Source organism: Balaenoptera ricei, chromosome 2 (assembly GCF_028023285.1).
Source record: "Balaenoptera ricei isolate mBalRic1 chromosome 2, mBalRic1.hap2, whole genome shotgun sequence".
Taxonomy (NCBI): domain Eukaryota; kingdom Metazoa; phylum Chordata; class Mammalia; order Artiodactyla; family Balaenopteridae; genus Balaenoptera; species Balaenoptera ricei.
Window position 1 is genome coordinate 159,116,846 of NC_082640.1, and position 21,883 is coordinate 159,138,728.

The 21,883-nt window shown below is 39.6% G+C and overlaps 2 protein-coding genes across 4 annotated transcripts in view; both read left to right on the forward strand.

Annotated features, from left to right (window-relative positions):
• The window catches only part of PSEN1 (presenilin 1), an 87,867-nt gene that overhangs the window by 60,198 nt on the left and 5,786 nt on the right, over window positions 1-21,883 (forward strand). For all 3 annotated transcript variants that reach the window (XM_059914575.1, XM_059914577.1, XM_059914576.1), the window contains 3 exons: window positions 2,725-2,823; window positions 12,912-12,998; window positions 15,945-16,118. In XM_059914575.1, the coding sequence (XP_059770558.1) occupies window positions 2,725-2,823; window positions 12,912-12,998; window positions 15,945-16,118 (360 nt within the window). The remainder of the gene's footprint in view (window positions 1-2,724; window positions 2,824-12,911; window positions 12,999-15,944; window positions 16,119-21,883) is intronic.
• Window positions 10,370-10,771, forward strand: LOC132359843 (10 kDa heat shock protein, mitochondrial-like). The gene has a single exon (XM_059914578.1). It carries the CDS (start codon window positions 10,429-10,431, stop codon window positions 10,735-10,737), a length of 309 nt encoding a protein of 102 aa, XP_059770561.1. The 5' UTR covers window positions 10,370-10,428; the 3' UTR covers window positions 10,738-10,771.

Sequence of the window (21,883 nt, forward strand, 5' to 3'; positions counted from 1 at the left end):
TTCAGTCCCATGCTGTACACGTTTAGAATGGCCATTTCTGACTACATACCGAGCTCTCCTGGAAACAGGTTTTCACAGGCCCTGAACCTGTGAAGCTCCGAATCCATCTGCTCCTTATCTCCATATCGTAGAGACAGCTCAGCACAGCCACCAGGGCCTCCTTGCTAAGACAGGAATGTTAGCCATATGATAGCGCTGAGTCTGGGCCCCGTGGAATATCTCACCCACAGGAGAGGGTGGCCTCTTCTTTCCTCAGTCCCTTGCCAGTTGACAAGGTGCTAGAGGAGGTCACCCCTCTCTTGGACCCCTGGCTACCATGGGAGCCCTTTGGGATCAAATGAGTGAACAAACAGCAGTGGGAGTTTGTACACTTTATGGACAGCATCAAAACTACATGTGAAGGAGCTCACTGGAGAGCTCTGCTTTTCATTGCTTAATCCAGGCATCCTTGATCAAAGAATGGGATCCAAGGGTCAGCAAAATTAGCTGAACTTTGGGCAGTCGTCTTAATCTGGCCAACAGTTGGCTCCATCTGTGCATTTTTACAGACCCTTGGGACATTGCAAGTGGTCTAGCCACCTGGTTCTGCCAGTGGTAGCAACAGCAATTACTTATCCAAGGTTTCCCTCTTTAGGGGAAATAACTGAGAATCTCTTGCCTCACAGATACCAAAAATAGAAATCAAAGTTATACATGTCTCAGTACGTATTAAACCCACAATACAGGCCTCCTCACTTTATCCACTTGGGAGTTCCAGATAGTGTTATAGTGACTATTTCACTTCTAAATATACAATGCTGGGCTCTTGAACAAGGTGTGCAGTGGAACTTTCACCACCATACAAGTCTCACGCTACAGGGCTCACAAGGCACCATTATGACATACTAGAGCAAGTTAAAACTTGATTAAATGAAACATCAGGGTTGAATCATAATAAAGAGTCTGATTCCATTTTTGATATTAAAAAAGAAAAAAAAGCCAGCTCTGGACACAGACTGCCTGGGTTCAAATCCAGACTCTTCTGCTCCTATCATTTATTGGGTATGTGGCCACAGACACATTACTCAACCCCCGAGTCTTAGTTATTATGAAGATTAAATTAATATGTACAGTACACACGTATAACGGTATTTATCAGTAAATATTAGCTGTTTCTTTAAAATATATAATACTGTGAAGTAAGCAAGGCAGTTATTCTTGTTTTACTGCTAAGAACCTGAAGCTTGTAGAGGTAAAGTATTTGCCCAAGCTTAACATCATTTGATCTAGAATATGAGTCCTAAGTCCCATATTCTTTCTGCTACATTACACTGTTTCTCCTATCAACCCTCTGTTTCTTCCATACATATACAAATTATCTCCACAGACCTTTGAGTTCCTTCAAAATAAAAGACTTTTGTGTCCAGTATTTAGAGTAATGATTCTTAACTCCATTTCCATAAGATCTCAAGATGTCACAAAGATTGTTCTAAGAATTTCAAAACAAAATTAATTTTAATTCACTTTAATTGCTCTAAAAAATAAGGGTTTATCATTTAACAATTCTATAAGGAGTAGTGTGTCGTAAAACCAAGATAGTTACAGGACATCGCAGGTTGAAACAGGTTAGAAATCTCATTATTTCAGAGCATGGCAAATTCCCCTTTTCTCTTCCCAAACAAATCAAAATGGAAGCAGTGAGAGTAGAGATTTCTGTGTGTGTGTGTGTGCATGTGTGTGTGTGTGTGTTTTATTGTAGTAGTAGTAGTAGTAGTAGTAGTAGTGTACAAGAAGACATGACCACTTGCAGGTGTGAGGTTTTTTGCTTTAATGCATCTGAATGATAGTAATGTCAACACAAGCTATCAAATCTTCCTTTACAAATTTACCTATATCTGTTTCACATTATTAAATGTTTGAAATTATTTTCTGTATTTCTATGCTCTGAATTTTCACGACATAGCAAATGTAAGAAAAACTGCAGTTATTGGAGAGAGATGGCGGTAGAATCAAGAATAATTTATGCATATTGCTTCCTCCTCCGAGTTGCTGTTTTCATAAAATAAGACACTTTTCAGCACCACATGTATTCTGAGACCTAAATATTTGTGAAGTGCTTTTGACAGGAGAACTAAAGAAATCCTTAACTCATGCAGAGGTTTATTAGTTATTTTGTTTTGTTTAAATTTACTGCCCTCTTATTTCAAGTATCCCTAAATAGTACATATACTGTTTTCAAAAAGGAGAGAAGATGAATCTCTTCTACTCTGTTCTTCATATTTTGAAAAGTTCAGTCAAATCTCCTCTATTAAATCCCTCCTAAAGTAACCCTTCAGTTTGTGGCTCATAGGTATGTTTTGTTTGGAAATGGCTTGTCCTTGTTTCTGCTTTGGAAATTGACAACTGCTCTAGAATAATTCTGTCTTGTCATTATTTCTGCCTCTTTTCTTCAAACTGGGAAGACTTATTCCTAGAACCCAACAATGATACACTGTAAACTAACCAAATAGCAGTCAAACCAAAATGAAGTTTGCACAGGTCTCTGTGTGGTTTTGTGTGTTTTGTTTAGATTGTCTCCATCCACCTCCCCCATCAGCTTACCTGCTGTTTATTTCATATTCATTCAACATCTTTCTGTGTAAAAAAAATTAAACCTTTTCAATTGGTTAATTCCTCCCTCACACACCCATTTACAAGTTTAGCCAATACATTTTTCAGATGTCTTTTCTATTTTTCTTTTTCTAGATTTAGTGGCTGTTTTGTGTCCAAAAGGCCCACTTCGTATGCTGGTTGAAACAGCTCAGGAAAGAAATGAAACTCTCTTTCCGGCTCTTATTTACTCTTGTAAGTATTTCAGAATGATGTTAAGTTAGTGAACAGCTTAGAATTTACAGAGATTCAAACACATGTAATTATGGTCATTATCATGGTACTTTTTCTCACCTTAAATGCATAGCATTGATGGAACTGCTGCAGATCTGTTTCCTTGCGAGTTATTATCTTCTGCCTGACATTGGTTCAAGAGAGTTTTCAGTATGTGTGGAGATAGAAGAAATATTTAGAGACTGAGGAGCCAGTATTCTCATTTAAAATCTTATTAATCAAGAACTACTGAGTACTTGTTATATACATATATTGTAGGTGGATCTTGCACTAGCATGTTGAAAGAATTGTACTTTTCCTTCAGAATGTGTTTGCCCTTTTTTTGGTTTTAGAGTCATACTCTTCCTAATCATTCAGTAAATATTTATTCATCATTGACCTGATCTGCTCCCACAGAGCACTGTGGAGGATATAAAGATGATTAAGAGGGACTTCCCTAGCGGTCCAGTGGTTAAGACTCCATGCTTCCAATGCAGGGGGCCTGATCGGGGAACTAAGATCCCACCTGCCGTGGCATGGCCAAAAACTAAATTAAAAAAAAAAAAAAGATGATTAAGATACTTTGCTTTCCCTCAGAGTGCATTTGCTTACATTTTTTTTTTTTTTGGCCGTGCTGCACGGCACGTGAGATCTTATTTCCCCGACCAGGAATCGAACCCGAGCCCTCAGCAGTGAAAACTCAGAGTCGTAACCACTGGACCTCCAGGGAATTCCCTTGCTTACAATTTAGAAGTGAGATAAGACAAGTATATAAACAACATTCGAGGCAGACTGTTACCAGGTTATTCAGAAGGAACGCAAAGTGCAGAAAAAGCTCAAAACAGGGAAAATCTAAATGGGGAATCAGGGAAAGGCTTCATGGAAGAGACAGCATTTGGATTGAACCTTCAAAGCGTGGGTAGGATTTCAGCAAGCACAGATGGAAGGGTCAGTTCCAAAAGTGGGCTTGGGGACGTCCCTGGTGGCGCAGTGGTTAAGAATCCGCCTGCCAGTGCAAGGGACACGGGTTCGGTCCCTGGTCTGGGGAGATCCCACACGCCATGGAGCAACTAAGCCCGTGTACCACAACTACTGAGCCTGCGCGCCACAACTACTGAAGCCCGCGCAGCAACGAAGACCCAATGCAGCCAAATAAATATATAAAAAAAAAAAAAGTGGGCTTGTCACAAAGAATGGCTTGGAGGCATAAGTGTGGGGCATCTTTTTCAAATTTCAAGTGTTCCAGTTGACTAGAACATGGAGTACAAAATAGGGAGAGTACTAGGAGATGGGTTTGGAAAGGCACATAGGGCAAGATCAAGGGTAGCTTTGAGGGACTGGTTTAGATCTCTGTATTCTATTCATGATCACTTGGGAATCATAGAAGGTTCTTAACAGAAGAGTAATGTGATCAGAGCTGTGCCTTTGTAAGCTTGCAGCATTGTGCAAGATGAATGGGAGGGAGTGAGAACGGGAAGCATAACTAAGCAGATATTGCCATGATCTAGGTGGAAAGTAATGAGAGTCTGAATTATGGGATAGGTAATGGCAGTCAAGGGAAAGGCCTTGATGAGAGCTTTTGGAGGCAGTTTCAGTCGTTCTTAGTGATGAGTGAGAAGTTTAAAGCTTAAAGGAAGGATGATAAAGAAGAGAGGTTTTTCTTATTTGAGAAATCTGTATAGTGTTGCCTGTAGCCCATATCTAATTTTCTTGGCAGGACCTGTGAGCCATCCAGGTAGAAATTTCCAGCAGGAGTTTAGAAATGAAGTACCAGTGCAAAGGAAAAGGTTGATAATAGAGATGCAGAATTGAAGAACATCACCATGGAGGTGACAGTTGCAGCTGTGGGAGTGGATGAGTGATTCAAATCAAAGGAGAAGAGAAGAGGACACCAGGAGTAGATCTTTGTCAACTACTATGTTTAGAGAGTGAGAAATGAAGAGAGAATAGTAAAGGGAACATAAGAATATATCAGAAAATTGGGAAAACCAACATTTTTCACTTAGCAGTAGCATGACTGTTTTTTCATATCAGTACGTGAAATGTCTGAATAGTTTTCTCTTATATAGATATTAAATAAAGGGTATCTTTATTGATCATTTCCCATTACAAACAGTGCTTGCAGAGAACATTTATGAATTTGTGAATATTGTTGTACAGGTACATTCATAGAAATGGAATTGCTAAGTCAAAGGATGTGTGCCTTTAAATTTTGATAGATACTGCCAGATTGCCTCCTCAAAAGGCTATACCAATTTATAGTCCCTTCAGTAGTGTGAAGGTCCTAATTTCCTAAAACCTTCATTATCACTTGTTTGTATATGTGTATGGGAAACTAATAGACAAAAAACATCTTGTTTTAGTTTTCATCTAGGCTTATTGACTAATAACTATTAGTTAATAGTAATCAACTAATAACTATTAGTTAATAGTAATTAATAACTGTTAGTTAATAGTAATTAATAACTATTAATGATTATTTGGACTTTTTAATGTATTTTTTAGCTGCATATTTAAATTTCTTGTTTTATGACTGGCTTGGTATTGTATTTTTCCATATTTTTAGAATTAATTTTTAATTATACAAGTAATACGTTAATACTTTATCATTGAAAAAATTTTTGAATTACAGATAAAGTTAAATTTCATTATAACTGTCATCCCCAATCTTAATACTTTACCAAGCAGTTACTTACCAGTATTATCAGTGTGATATATATCCTTGTGGACTTTTGGCCTATTTTTCTGTTGAGTTATTGAAAAAGCAGTTTCAAGAAGGAGAGAATGTCAGATGCTATAAAGAAGTGAAGGATGATGAGGACTAAGTAAACCATATAGAATTTGGTGCTTTAGACATCTTTAGTGACATTTAAGAGAGCAATTTCAGTAGAATGATAGGACCAGAAGCAGTATTCCAAAGGGCGGAAAGTGTGCATCTCTGTGTGTGTGTCTGTGTGTGTCTGTCTGGGTTTTGCTGACACTGGCAGTGGAGGTCATACAGTGAACAGAGACTGGGTGATGAAGAAGGAGAGGTAAGTATCACCTACTAGTTCACAGGCAGAGCAGTGGTGACTGGAGAAGAGAACAGGTTTGAGGAAAGATGGTTCCAGGAGAGAGAAGGTTGAGGGAAAGGAGCCAGTGGAGAAAGGCTTTGAAGAGACCAGCAAGAAGAAGTAATTACTGGAGCAAAGTAATAAATGAAGCAGGTAGAAATAGCTCTAAGAGTTCAGTAAGAGGAATTAGATGACAATAGTGAAAGACCCAGAAGGAAGGAAAAGACAGAAAAGCAGAAGATAGTGGAACGTAGAGAGAGGTCAAGTTGGGAGCACGTGTTAGTTCACCTCAGTCTTTCTTGTGAACTTGCTGTTAGGTCCTTTGTGGGAAGTGGAGAAGGTGGGGATTGTGCTTGTAGCTGGAGAAGTCTGGTAAAGCTTTAGAGCACCCAGTGTCTGAAATGCAAGGATCTTTCTCTTACTTTTTTCCCATATAAATTTATTATCATGTGTTTATGGTGTTTTCGGCCGAAGAGAACAGACGAAGTTTTGAGCATCAACATATTCCTCTTAATGAGCATTTGCGTGTGAGCTTCTTCTGTGTTATTCCTGGAAATGAAAATCTACTATTCATATATTTTATATTTGTGTATGCAGAATGTTACACCAAATGTTAATAGTGAATGCTAGGAATTTAGAGTAATGAATATACTTGTAAAAGTATAGAAGGATGTTCACTGAAGCAGTGCTTATATTAAGAAGTAAATGGAAATAACCTAAGTGTCCATCAAAAAGGGACACTTTAGGGCTTCCCTGGTGGCGCAGTGGTTGAGAATCTGCCTGCTAATGCAGGGGACACGGGTTCGAGCCCTGGTCTGGGAAGATCCCACATGCCACGGAGCAGCTGGGCCCGTGAGCCACAACTACTGAGCCTGCGCATCTGGAGCCTGTGCCCCGCAACGGGAGGGGCCGCGATAGTGAAAGGCCCGCGCACCGCGATGAAGAGCGGTCCCCGCACCGCGATGAAGAGTGGCCCCCACTTGCCGCAACTAGAGAAAGCCCTCGCACGAACCGAAGACCCAGCACAGCCAAAAATAAATAAATAAATAAAAATAAAAGTAGCTATAAAATTTAAAAAAAAAAAAAAAAAAAAAAAAAAAGGGACACTTTAAAATAATTACAGTACATTCATACAATGGATAGTTGTGCAGCCATTTAAAAGAATGAAATAGCTCTATATATTTCTGATTGTTTTTTGTAAATGTCAAAGATTATATATTAAATACAAAAAGCAAGATTTAAAACAATACATTCAATATCCTGTGGAAGGAGTAGGGGAAAGGAGCTGTATATGTATGGATGTGTGTATATATATATAAAATCCCAGTGACACATTTCAAAACTGATAGTCTCTAGGTCCATCCATGTCTCTACAAAGAGACTGTCATACAGAGTAAAGTAAGTCAGAAAGAGAAAAACAAATATCGTATATTAACACATATATGTGGAATCTAGAAAAATGGTATAGGTGATCTTATTTGCAAAGCAGAAATAGAGACACAGACGTAGAGAACAAACTATGGATACCAAGGGGGAAGCGGTGGGGGTGGGATGAATTGGGAGATTGGGATTGACATATATACACTATTGATACTATGTATAAAATAGATAACTAATGAGAACCTACTGTATAGCATAGGGAACTCTACTCGGTGCTCTGTGGTGACCTAAATGAGAAGGAAATCCAAAACAGAGGGGATATATGTATACGTATAGCTGATTCACTTTGCTGTACAGTAGAAACTAACACAATATTGTAAAGCAACTATACTCCAATAGAAAAAAACAAAAAAACTGATAGTATACTACTAGTGTTTACCTCTGGGAAGTGCGATTTAGAGACTGAGACAACTTTTACATTTTTCCTTATATCTTTCTCTACTTGTAGATTTTTAATGTTGTACTCTATATTTTTTTAAAATTTTTTTTAAGAGTTTTTTTTGTTTTCTTTTCTTTCTTTCTTTCTTTATTTATGGCTGTGTTGGGTCTTCGTTTCTGTGCGAAGGCTTTCTCTAGTTGCAGCAAGCGGGGGCTGCTCTTCATCGCGGTGCGCGGGCCTCTCACTATCGCAGCCTCTCTTGTTGCGGAGCACAGGCTCCAGACACGCAGGCTCAGTAGTTGTGGCTCACGGGCCCAGTTGCTCCGTGGCATGTGGGATCTTCCCAGACCAGGGCTTGAACCCGTGTCCCCTGCATTGGCAGGCAGATTCTCAACCACTGCGCCACCAGGGAAGCCCCATTTTTTTTTAATTTTTAAAAAAAATTTAAATAAATTTATTTATTTATTTATTTATTTATGACTGCATTGGGTCTTTGTTGCTGCGCATGGGCTTTCTCTAGTTGCAGCGAGTGGGGGCTACTCTTCATTGCAGTGCGCAGGCTTCTCATCGTGGTGGTTTCTCTTGTTGCAGAGCACGGGCCCTAGGCACGTGGACTTCAGTAGTTGTGGTACGCAGGCTCAGTAGTTGCGGCACACGGACTCAGTAGTTGTGGTGCACGGGCTTAGTTGCTCCTAGGGCATGTGGGATCTTCCCAGACCAGGGCTCGAACCTGTGTCCCATGCATTGGCAGGCGGATTCTTAACCACTGTGCCACCAGGGAAGTCCCTGTTGTACTCTATATTTTTTAATTGTGGGTGTCAAAGTGAAGGAATTGTGAGTTTTAAATTTTTTCTTAGTTTTAGGATTTTACATTGTTCTACCGTTGTATCTATTGTTAGTACCACGATAATGCTGTGTAACAAACCACCTCAAAACGTAATGCCTTAGGGGACTTCCCTGGTGGCGCAGTGGTTAAGAATCTGCCTGCCAATGCAGGAGACACAGGTTCAAGCCCTGGTCCAGGAAGGTCCCACATGCCATGGAACAACTAAGCCCATGCACCACAACTGCTGTAGCCCACATGCCTGGAGCCCGTGCTCCGCAACAAGAGAAGCCACCGCAGTGAGAAGCTCAAGCACCGCAACGAAGAATAGCCCCCGCTTGCCGCAACTAGAGAAAGCCCACACGCAGCAAAGAAGACCCAACGCAGCCAAAAATAAATAAATAAATTTATTTTAAAAAACCCAAAAACTTAATGCCTTAAAAATAATAATTAGTCACCATCACTCCTGCACCTGTGGGTCAGTTGACTCAGCTGATCAGACTTGGCTGTGGTACCTCTGCTCCATGTGTTCCCTGTCCTCCTTGGGCCAGTGGGTTAGCTGAAGATGTTTGTATCTGGAGAAACAAGAGGGCAGCAGGCCTGTTAAGGCCTAGGCTCAGTATCAGCACACTGTCATCTCTGTCCATGTGCCATTGGTTGAAGCAAGTCACATAGCTGAGCCCCTGGTCAGGAAGAGGAAAACTGCATTCCAATCTCAGCGAGGCCATGGCAAGAGTGTGGGTGCAGGAGGGGTGAAGAAGAAGGGATCTTTCAGTCTGCCACAACGTTAAGCATGTATGTTAATTTTATACTCAGAAAAAGGATTTACTGTTTTTAAAAAATCTCGTATATAATATTTTTAAAAACTCAAGTCTGTATAACAATCAATATTGAGATATTTTTGCAGTAATTCCACAAATATGGGAAAATATAAGCATAAACCTTTACCTCCTGTGTAGATGAAATAGGTTCAAGAAAGTATCTGTTCTCATGAAATACTGACTCTTTAGTGAGCATTTCATAAATCATTGAGTTTGACAGGTTTTTTTTCAAGTAGAATATATAAAAAGAAGCAATATTAATCAGTTCTTTCCCCCTGAAATGGATATAAACATGAATATGAAAAGTTTTAAGTCAGTCCTCTCAGTTATTTGTTCTTTAAAAATACAATCCTTTGATGCATTTGTATCTTCCCCAGTTAAGAGTATTCAGTTTGCAAAAGGGTCTTACCCTCAAGAAACATGTGAGCATTTTTGTTTGTTTTCCCTATCCCTTGTTTGGACAGGAAGAATGTACACCTACTCTTTGGTAGCTTTTCAGAAAACAAAGGTAACATTTCCTTGAGGTTGACCATTATGTAAAGTTTTTTCTCTGATTTCATATCAGTTTGGGAAGTTTTTAGATTGTTAATTTTTAATTTGCATATTTTTCTATTGATCTAAGATGTTTGGTGTTAAGTTGAAAGATTGGAAAGTGGGTTTTTTAGATATTATGTTAGTAATATTAATTCATTCAGCAAATACATATTCTGCTCACGATAATTTACATCAGGGGTTAGCAAACTACTGCCCATAGCCAAATCTGGCCCGTGGCCTGTTTTTGTATAGGCCTGAAAGCTAAGAATGGTTTTTACATCTTTAAAGAGTTAATGAAAAAGAAAAGAACAAAGAAGAATATGTGACAGAGGCCAGATGTTGACCCACAAGCCCCAAATATTTACTATCTGGCCCTTTACAGAAAAAGTTTGCTGACCTCTGATTTCCATGGTTAATATTAAGTGTTAAAAGAGTTTGTAGGAGTTCACGTGGCCGGGGGGGTCGGACTGAGGATCTCTCCTTTGCGGCGGCGGCGGCGGCCAGAGAGCGAGAGTACGAAGTGCGGCAACCCGAGTCATGGCAGGACAGGCATTTAGAAAGTTTCTTCCCCTCTTTGACCGAGTATTAGTTGAAAGAAGTGCACCCGAAGTTGTAACCAAAGGAGGCATTATGCTTCCAGAAAAATCGCAAGGAAAAGTATTGCAAGCAATGGTAGTAGCTGTTGGATCAGGCTCTAAAGGAAAGGGTGGAGAGATTCAACCAGTTAGTGTGAAAGTTGGAGATAAAGTTCTTCTCCCAGAATATGGAGGCACCAAAGTAGTTCTAGATGACAAGGATTATTTCTTATTTAGAGATGGTGACATTCTTGGAAAATATGTCGACTAAAATAAGTCACTATTGAAATGGCATCACGTGAAGCTGCCCGTTCCCCCAGTGGCATCACATGAAGCTGCCACTGAAGTTCTGAAATCTTTCATCCTGTAAATAATTTCCGTGTTTCTTTTATAATAAAGTAATGATATCCAAACTAAAAAAAAAAAAAAAGAGTTTGTAGCTTTATTTTTCTATACTTGCATAAAGAAAGAAAATCAAATAAATACCTGCTGCCTTCATTGCCAAGAAGACTACAGAAATTCGTAAACCCTGTTGGTTGCCCTATTTCCTCTTCATTGGGTTTCGATTTAGTTACAGTGAATCGCCAACCTGGCTAATATTTACTTTGATCAGTTAGTCGGGTTATCATATAATGAAACTTGTCTGACCTCTGAATTACAAAGCTATGGTGAATGAGTAAGTGCAGCTATTACAGAATTTTTATCCTCTTTGGTTATGTATTTCTTTCATAAGCTATTCAAGAAGCCTTAGAGTATTAGGAAAATGGATATAATTGTAAAATCAGTGACAAAATGCCAGAGAAACACAGAAAATGCCAAGTATCTTGTTTAAAATTGCTTACCATTACTGGATTGGACTCAGGTTGTTGCTGGCTTGGTTTCTGCTGTCACCCTGTATGGCACATGTTTGTATGTATTTTTGTATTATTGTTGGTGTATCTTCAGGATAAATTCCAAAAGTGTTATTGCTGGGTCAGAGGGTAAATGTACATGTAGTTTTGTTAGATGTTACCAAATTCCCCGCCATGTTTCATCCTATCTGCAGTATGTAAGAGAAGCACCATTTTAAAGTATTCACATTGCCTCTTAATTAAAATGTGACAAGATGTGTGTGTATATCTAGAGCTATATAGATATATTGATATATATGTATTTTTGTGGAGGGGACATAGAAAAGGCAGTTGACTATCCATTTATGTTTATTGCTTTTAACTTTTTTTTTTCTTATTCCCTGTATATAACACAGTTTAGCATTATTGAAAATCCCAGAAGTGAGACATAACATGAAGGGAGCATATTCCTTGCATCTTTCAAATTATAGTAATTCATCCGATTCTTTGTGAGCCCCAGTTTGTCCTCTAATTCAGTTCCAATAAGTAATTTTCACCAGTGAATTCACACTATTTTAGGATATTCAACTAGCAGAGCTGTTGTTTCAGTGCAATCTTGCTGGCCTGAACAATTTTCCTTCTGGTTACTTTTCAGGGATTATAAATAACAATGAACAGTTGTATTATAGTAGCTGCAGTTTGAAAGCTACAGTAAATGTCCAGTTTCAAAATTTTTTCTTTTATCTGCCAAAATCAAAGAGAACCTTTTGTAGTTTTTTTTTCTTTTTAATAAGTTAGTTAATTTATTTATTTTTGGCTGCATTGGGTCTTCGCTGCTGCGCGCGAGCTTTCTCTAGTTGCAGCGAGTGGGGGCTGCTCTTCGTTGCGGTGCGCGGGCTTCTCATTGCGGTGGCTTCTCATTGCAGAGCAAAGGCTCTAGGCGCGCAGGCTCAGAAGTTGTGGCGCACAGGCTTAGTTGCTCCGCGGCATGTGGGATCTTCGCGGACCAGGGCTGGAACCCGTGTTCCCTGCATTGGCAGGCAGATTCTAACTACTGCGCCACCAGGGAAGTCCCTGTAGTTTTCTCTTTTTTTAAAAAAAAAAATATTTATTTATTTATTTATTTATGGCTGCGTTGGGTCTTCGTTGCTGTGTGCGGGCTTTCTCTGGTTGTGGCGAGAGGGGGCTACTCTTCGTTGCGGTGCGCAGGCTTCTCATTGCGGTGGCTTCTCTTGTTGCAGAGCACGGGCTCTAGGCGCGTGGGCTTCAGTAGTTGTGGCACACGGGTTCAGTAGCTGTGGCTCGTGGGCTGTAGAGCGCAGGCTTCAGCAGCTGTGGCGTGCGGGCTTAGTTGCTCCACAGCATGCGGGATCTTCCCGGACCAGGGCTCGAACCCGTGTCTCCTGCATTGGCAGGTGGATTCTTAAGCACTGCGCCACCAGGGAAGCCCCGTCCCAGTAGTTTTTAATATGCATTTGCTTCTGATTGTTAGGGATTCTTATGGTGACATTAAGAAGATGGGTGATTTGTGTGGAGAAATAACAGCCTGCTCTCTATTCGTGAGCTTTCCTTCTGTGTTTCCAGTCCTTACCTAGACTTTTGTCTTTCTCAACAGCAACAATGGTATGGTTGGTGAATATGGCAGAAGGAGACCCAGAAGCCCAAAGGAAGGTATCCAAAAACTCCAATTATAATGCACAAAGTAGGTGGCTTTTATTTGGTAATTTCCTGGTTTTCACGGTCATTGTCATCTTATGAGTTATGAAGCAATGATTTTTTAACCACTTTCTTTTGAGAATCTCCTGGAAGCTGTGGTAATACCTAGCAAACCCAGATAAATATTTGAGTTCACATGCTCCAAACCCAACAATCAGCCAAGGCACCCTAGGTTAAGAATTTCTACCATTAAACACTATTAATTCCAGTATGGAAAGGTTCAAGTTGAGGCTATGATTTTAAAAAGGTAGAATAAACACTCTCTTCAAACATGTAAAAATGAGAACCTCTTGTCTGACAAGGCCAGAGTAACTGAAATATAATTTGATTTGAGTTGTGATAATGTCTATGTTGAGAAGATAAAATATTCCAGGTGAACATGACTTTCTGGAGGAGGGTAAGAATGATGACCTAGGGTGGGAGATTGAAAGGCCCACTTGTGGATACTACAGAAGATGTTAAGGCAAACACAAGTTAGGAGGAGTTATAATTAGAAAAGTTGAGGAATAACAGCACGATATCAATAGTCAAAAAGAAAGGAAACCTTTTTTTTTTTAAGAAAAACAAGGACTAACCTTATGAGGAAGCTGACAAACAGGCGGAATAAAGGTTGGTCAGAGAAGAAAAAAGGGCCTTAACTGAGTTGCTGTTTGTCAGGAAAGGGAGAGTTTAGGTTTTCTAGAGCCAAGAAAACTGCTGATTTAGCATTTGGGTAACTGCAAGGAGGACGCTTTCAACTTAGAATTTGCGTATTTGGGACTGAAAGATATTAGGCCCATTCTGCAGTGAGCGAGGCAGCAAAACAGGGTGGCATTAGACCAGCAGTAGACCTAGTAGAGAAGTGGGAAATAGAGGAAACAGTTGCTCCAGGTCTGGTTGTTCCGTTAACCTTGTTAAGCTAAAGAAAATTGAAAGATTAGTTGTCTGTGAGTATATATGTATATATATGTGAGTATGAGTGTCTTTTGGGTACATCAAGATTTTATTCTTTTGACAAATGTTGATTGAGCACCTAACTGTGTGCCTAGTATTTGTTAGGCACCGGGGATATAGCTCTGAACGAGAGGTCCTATTCCTGTGGAGTTTATAGCCTGTTTGGGGAGACACGCATGTTGAACAAATAATTCATTCAGTTTGTGAGAAGCACTACAAAGGAGAAGTGTAAGTTGCTATGAAAGTTTATAGTGGAAGAATTTCATTTATTCTGGAAAGCCAGGATGGCTTCCCTGAGGAAGTGATAACAGGAGATGGCCAGCCAAAGAGAGGAAGAAGAGCTTTCCAGAAGAGGAAGCACCATGGGCAAGGGCCTTGAAGTGAGGAGGAGCTGGATGAACTGCAGAGCTCCTCAGTGGGAGTGTGGTTGGTGTTTCGGGTGGGCGTTCTTAATTGTGCTGACTCCCCTCACATGGTTTAGCATTCCTGGCCTCTCACCCACTAAATGCCAAGGGTAGCTTCAAGGTTTGCCATAACCAAAAACTCCCCATCCTAGTTATTTCCAAACACCCCATGGAAGGGAGGTGCTACCCCCAGTTGAAAACCTCTGTGTTATAGGAACTAGAAGTTAGTTTGGAACAAGGGGGTGTAGGATTCCAAGAGGGATGTCTGTAAAGGAAAAAAGTAATAGAACTCAGGTTGCCCGAGTGAGCACCTAAGATAAAAACATCAAGATACAGCATTATGAGTGTGCTATTTATAATTAATTATGGAGGTAAATACCAAAATAAACAGCTGAAAGGGTTGAAGGTAGGGTGAGGATCAGGAGTGAGGAGGGATAGGGCAGAGCAGGGACTGATGTTTTTATTTCTAAATCGTATACTTTTATGATTTTATAAGCTAGCTCAGGGAAGATTCAGGTTTTGTGGAGACCTGGTTAAGAAAACAATGCAAATTAAAAATACAAAATTGCTAGAGTCCCTTTCAGAAAAAAGTCCATGCAAGCGAAAGACCTGAAGTATGCAAGCTTCATTTATTCATGGTAGATGAATAAATATGAACATGTATTAACTTCATTTAAAAAAATGAGAAAAAAGAGTATTATCAACTTCACTTATGTATTTTAATTATTTTTGATGTATGGAAAGTTCTTGAGACAATCATGTTATACTCACAATTTTCAGTCAGACCGAATCATTATAACAAAATGACTAGCCCATAAAAAAATTCACTCCCTCCTGTCCCATCCTCCCAGCCCCCAATAGTGGTCTACTTTTATAACTTAGTCACTAAAGCCAGTGGTGAGTGCCATCAATTAGTGAGTGTCAGCAGCTCCAGCTGCAAAGATCAGAAGAAATGTTCTCTCACCTGACCAGAACTCCTGAGGTGTAGGCATTTGCCCGGCTGGCTAATTTTATGACTCGATGATTGTCAGGGGACCCAGTTCCTTCCTGTCTTCCTGCTCTGCTCTCCTGAGATACGAGCTTGGTCCTCAGCCCTCTGCTACTCATGGTCACAAGATGACAACTGCAGTGCCAGCCATCATATCCAGATGACACAACATCCAGGGGAAGAAAGGGGCTGTTTGTGTCTCCTTAAGTCTCTCTCAAAGAGTGAGAAAATTTTTCCCCAAATTTCCAGCAGACTTTGCCTCACCACACATTGGCTGGTACCAACCCCACAGCTTTAGAGCTTTCGTTGGGAAGAGGAATTGTAGGATGACCACACTTAGCTTGGACTGAACGGGATTTACCACCGGAGTCATGGGTGGGAGGTGGAAACCCAAATAAATCAGTACTCTGCCCTCAGGAAAAAAAGGGGAGAAATAGCTGTTGGGGAAGCAACCAACAGGCCTGAAATAACCCGTGATTTGTGGTTTAAGAGCCAGCTAACCCACCTAGTTACAATGACAGGTAATTACTGTTTCCATGTAATTTTCTTAAAGGTATTAAGAGATTTTTCTAAATATTACAATTGTGATGTTCACTTTTTCTTGAAGGCACAGAAAGTGAGTCACAAGACCCTGTGACAGAGAGTGATGATGGTGGCTTCAGCGAAGAGTGGGAAGCCCAGAGGGACAGTCGCCTGGGGCCTCATCACTCTACGGCTGAGTCGCGATCTGCTGTACAGGATCTTTCCAGCAGCATCCTGGCCAGTGAGGACCCAGAGGAAAGTATGTGCCTTTCTCTACATTGGAAATTCATGGATTCCTTTAGGTGCTGCAGTATCAAACTCTCCCAAAATAAAATGAATCAAAGTGTTACAGTCTAATTCTAAATAGCAGTGCAGCTTTTAGTAGGAAATAACAATAGTTGGTGCTTTTCTCATAGTTAAATTTGTTAATGGACCAAATTCTGCACCTCAGATTTTTGAAATTATCCCTTTACAGCCTGATCTTTGGCATTGATTTTATAAGGTAAAAAAAAAAATTTAATATTATTCTGATAAGACTTCATGTCTACAAAATTTTCATTAATATATTTCACTCTTGCTGCACAGAGACCTATGGATTTAAATGCTTCACCCTTTTACATTGTTACTGCCCTTTGTCGGCAAGCACTGTATTTTATTAATTTTAAAGAAAATCAAAGGGATTTAGGTTCTCTGCAGAAATGTAAGAGTTTGTTCAGTGTCTAAGGTGTGCTGTCACTGGGATTCAGGTCAGCACTTGGGGCTTCTTAGGATATTAGCCAGTAGAGCCCCCTGGTTAGGGCTCAATCATCTCTTTACTTAGTCTTAGTTAGAGAGGTGATTTACTGAATAAGAAGAGATTAGCACATTTTCCAACTAAGTTACCCTCAGTTTTTTCGTTTTCACAAAAGTGAAACGCTTGATTAAAATATTATAGCGAAAATATTAAGTAGTTTCAAAGAAACAGACACCTAGATTCCTTAGCTTCTCTAATCACTATTAATTGTGACCTTGACATTATCCTTCAGCTTGAGCAGAACACTTCTTACAGCTCACCATTAGTCTTTTACCTGGGTCAGAACCTGGGCAGATCCATGACTTTGGTGCTGGGTGAGTTTTCCAGATTTTAGAGCCAGCTGCAGCCTGCAGCTTTCACACTCTGGGAAACCAGACACAGTTGCCTCCTCTTATGGCCAGCCTTGAGCTTGTGTTTGCTGATATTTTCTCTGCCTTCAAAGTTATCACTGTAATTAGGTTGCCCCTTCTGTTCCTTTCCTCTTTTCTCAAAGATGCATAGAGCCAAAAGAAAGCAGAAATATAGCTGTTAAGCATAGCTGCAGTGTGATTCTTTCACGACTGCCTTTCCTACTTGAAGATTCTCTCTCCTGATCATCTTCTTCGTGTCCTTCTCTTCATCTCTAACTTTTTTTTTTTTTTTTTTAAGAAAAACCCAAGTATTGCCCCTTCTAACTTCAGATTAATATTTTCTTTATCTGGGACCAATATAAACTAATAATTGATATTCTTTCCTTATCTTAGCATCCAGAACACACATAACCATATCTGATTGCATTAATGTGTTAAACCAGACCTGTTACTTACAGAAGTCTCAGTTTACAATAGAATTTGATATGTAAAGGCACATGTGTCTTCCAGAACAACCTTTTAAAAATCAAAAATTAATCAGAAAGCTGAACACTGAGAGTTTTTAATTAGAAATGTAAAACATGTTTATTCAATGTGCAGTTGGTCTTCTAGTGAATTTCAAAATACACTTCTTCCAAACATCATGCCAATAGCAGACCTCAGTGTACTACTGATAGATTTAAAATTTATCAGAGTAGTGAAATTAACCTGTTGTTTCCAGGAGTAGAAATTTAACTCATAGAGGTTCTTTTTCTATAACCTCAAGGGAAGAGTGGGAGATGGATTTTCTTACTTTCTTCAAGTGGAGGAAGAGGTTTTAGTAGTTAAAACACGAAATAATAAATTTCAGGAAGTTTTTTATATGTTTCTGTTTATTAAAAAGATAGTAGGAAATATTCATTATTTTATTATGTTATAGTTACATTTAAGCTAGGCATATATTCTGCTAGATGTCCTGTAGCGAAATCTTACAATTAAAGTAAATATTCACCATCATTTATTATTTTTACCATGTCTTGTGTTTGGTAGACCTGCAAATGCCCCTTTTAATACTAAAGGAACTCCATCATTACTTAAAATGATTTTTCAGAGTTGGCCAAAACAAAACAAAACATAAGGAGACCTAGACAGCAGTAAAACAACTAGCATCCAATCTCAGCATTAGCACTTGGCAGTGGAATACTGATAATACTTTATGTCTAACTTAAGCAGTTTCCATTGCTGTGATTTTAGTTGTTTGGCCATGGCATATCTTTACTGAATAAATCAAAGAAGCTGTTTAAAGAAAACATATTCCCGAGCAACATGATTTTTCTTAGGTTTTATATACTGATTCATCCAGTCTCTTCTGGTTATGGAATATAACTTGTTGCTTCACTAAGTGCCTAAAGAAAAAAAACTGATGGTTACTTCTTTGTTTCCTGACTTAATTTTGCTAATAAAATATATCTATATTTCTCTCTCCATTAAAATGAATTCTGTAAAGTATAACTATAGCATTTGCCATAATATTGTTATTATTTAAACAAACATAAGCCTTTAAATGAAAAACATGAGAGGCTATAATTTTAAGCTTGATTTGGTACATTATTTTTATTTTTTGATACCTCTGTTGAGACATAATTCACATACTATACAATTCACCCATTTAAAGTGGTGACATTAGTATATTCAAAGAATTGTTCAACCATCACCACAATTGATTTTAGAACATTTTCAATACCCCATAAAGAAACCCCATACTCCTTAACATCACCTCTACAGTCCCTCTCATTCCCCCCCATTTAAAGTGGACAATGCAATGGTTTTTTTTTTTTTTTTTAATATATTTATTTATTTATTTATTTATTTATTTTTGGCTGTGTTGGGTCTTCGTTGCTGTGTGCGGGCTTTCTCTAGTTGCAGCGAGCAGAGGTGCACAGGCTTCTCATTGCGGTGGCTTCTCTTGTTGCGGAGCACGGGCTCTAGGCACACGGGCTTCAGTAGTTGTGGCACACGGGCTCAGTAGTTGTAGCTCGTGGGCTCTAGAGCTCAGGCTCAGCAGTTGTGGCGCACGGGCTTAGTTGCCACGCGACATGTGGGATCTTCCTGGACCAGGGCTTGAACCTGTGTCCCCTGCACTGGCAAGCAGATTCTTAACCACTGCGCCACTGGGGAAGTCCATGATGGTTTTTATTATAGTTGTGCAACCATCACCACATGCTAATGTTAGAATATATTCATTACCTCAGAAAGAAACCCTGTACCCATTACCCCTATTCCCCCCAGCACCAACAAATATACTATCATAATAGATTTGCCTCTTCTGGACATTTCATATAAATGGAATCATACAATGTATGGTTCTTTGTACTAATTTCTTTCATGTAGCATTATGTTTTCAGGGTTTATCTATGTTGTAACATGTATTAGCATTTCATTTCTCTTTATAGCCAAATAATATTCCATTGTATGGATATGTCACATTTATCATCCATTCATCAGTTAATGGGCATCTAGATTGTTTCCATTTTGAGCTGTTATGCGTATTGTTGTGTGAACATTCATGTACACATCTGTGTGGACATATGTTTTTCTCTTAGGTATATACCTACAAGTAGAATTACTGAGTCATATGGTAACTCTATGTTTAACCTTTTGAGGAACTACCAGACTGTTTTCCAAAGTGTCTGCACCATTTTACATTCCCACCAGCAGTGTATGAATGTTCCAGTTTTTCCACAGCCTCACCAACACTTGTTATTATTTGTCTTTTTGATTATAATCATTCTAGTGGGTGTAAAGTGGTGTGTCACCATGGTTTTGATTTGCATTCTTCTGATGGCTAATAATGTTGAGTATCTTTTTGTGTGCTTATTGGCCATTTGTATATTTTTTTGGAGAACTGTCTATTCAGATCCATTGCCCATTTTGGGGGTCCTTTTTTATTACTGAGTTGTAATAGTTCTTTATGTATTCTCTAGATACAAGTCTCTTATCAGAGAAATGCAAAATTTTTCTTCTGCATTATTTTAAAAAATTCATTTCTATAGCATTTTTTTCTGAAGAAATTAGTTTCTTTCAGTTAGTTTCTTTTTTTAAAATTTATTTATTCTATTTATTTATTTTTCGCTGCATTGGGTCTTCGTTGCTGTGCGCGGGCTTTCTCTAGTTGCGGAGAGCAGGGGCTACTCTTCGTTGCAGTGCGCGGGCTTCTCATTGCAGTGGCTTCTCTTGTTGCGGAGCGCAGGCTCTAGAGCACAGGCTCAGTAGTTGTGGCGCACGGGGTTAGTTGCTCCGCGTCATGTGGGATCTTCCTGGACCAGGGCTCAAATCCGTTTCCCCTGCATTGGCAGGCGGATTCTTAACCACTGCACCGCCAGGGAAGCCCTCAGTTAGTTTCTTATAGCACTTGCTATTTGGAATCAAAAGTATTTCTAAGACTGTCATTTGTTTAGCCTCTGTGTGTGCCAAGAACTTTTCCTGTATTATTTTTAACGCTGATACCAACCTTGTGAAATAGCTCTGTAATCCTCATCTTGTAGCTGAAGAATTTGAGGATTAAAGAAGTTAGTAAACTTGACCTGTATCACACTAGTACCTAAATAGTAGAGTTGGACTCTTCTGCACAACTGAAACTGGTGAAAGTATTCATCAGTCTGGGAAGGTTAGCAAGTTAAAGGATAACTGACCATGTAATTCATGGCATCGGATTTCAGGGTTGTATGTTTATTTTTTCCACTATGGAAGACTTTGCTCTGGCTTCCACGATTTAAAAAGAACAATGGTTTCTCAGTAAGATCTTTTTTTTTTTAAATTTTTGGCTGGGTTGGGCCTTCGTTGCTGTGCGCGGGCTTTCTCTAGTTGTGGCGAGCAGGGGCTGCTCTTCATTGTGGTGCGTGGGCTTCTCATTGCGGTGGCTTCTCTTGTTGCAGAGCACGGGCTCTAGGCACACGGGCTTCAGTAGCTGTGGCACATGGGCTCAGTAGTTGTGGTGCATGGGCTTAGTTGCTCTGTGGCATGTGCCATCTTCCTGGACCAGGGATCGAACCCGTGACCCCAGCATTGGCAGGCGGATTCTTAAACACTGCGCCACCAGGGAAGTCCTTCTCAGTAAGATCTTATTAATCAGAACTCTGCCCCTTTCTCCTGCAGACTCTGCTTCTCAAGGCCCTCAACACCTATCTTCCAGAAGTAGTTTCTGTAACTCAGGCAACAGAACTTTAAGATCAGGATCACACTTCAGTTGGGAATAGTTATAACAACCAGAAAGGTAAAAGCCAGTAGTAAAGCTTAATGGGTTACTGTTGAGCCCCAAGTCAAAGCATGTTTTTATTTATTTATTTATTTATTTTATTATTTTTTTTAAAACAGTACATGTTTATTGTGGAACTTTTTTTTTTTTTAATAAATTTATCTATTTATTTTTGGCTGTGTTGGGTCTTCGTTGATGCACGTGGGCTTCCTCTAGTTGTGGTGAGCCAGGGTTACTCTTCGTTGCAGTGTGCGGGCTTCTCATTGCGGTGGCTTCTCTTGTTGCGGAGCACAGGCTCTAGGCTTGCAGGCTTCAGTAGTTGTGGCATGCAGGCTCAGTAGTTGTGGCTCGCAGGCTCTAGAGCGCAGGCTCAGTAGTTGTGGTGCACGGGCTTGGTTGCTCCGCGGCATGTGGGATCTTCCCAGACCAGGGCTCGAACCCGTGTCCCCTGCATTGTCAGGCGGATTCTTAACCACTGAGCCAGCAGGGAAGTCCAAAGCATATTTTTAAATACATAGTTTTGTTTATCATTTTGAAAAGAACTTGGAAAGTTAAAAATAATGTTTGACAACAGAAAACCTAGGGCCTTTGCATTTCTGTGTATGTTTTAGGATCAGCTTGTCAATTTCTACAAGCTGATCCTAAAA

What these genes read in the sequence shown, in the direction of transcription:
- LOC132359843 (XM_059914578.1), top strand. Translation starts at nt 10,429, where the DNA reads ATGGCAGGACAGGCATTTAGAAAGTTTCTTCCCCTCTTTGACCGAGTA.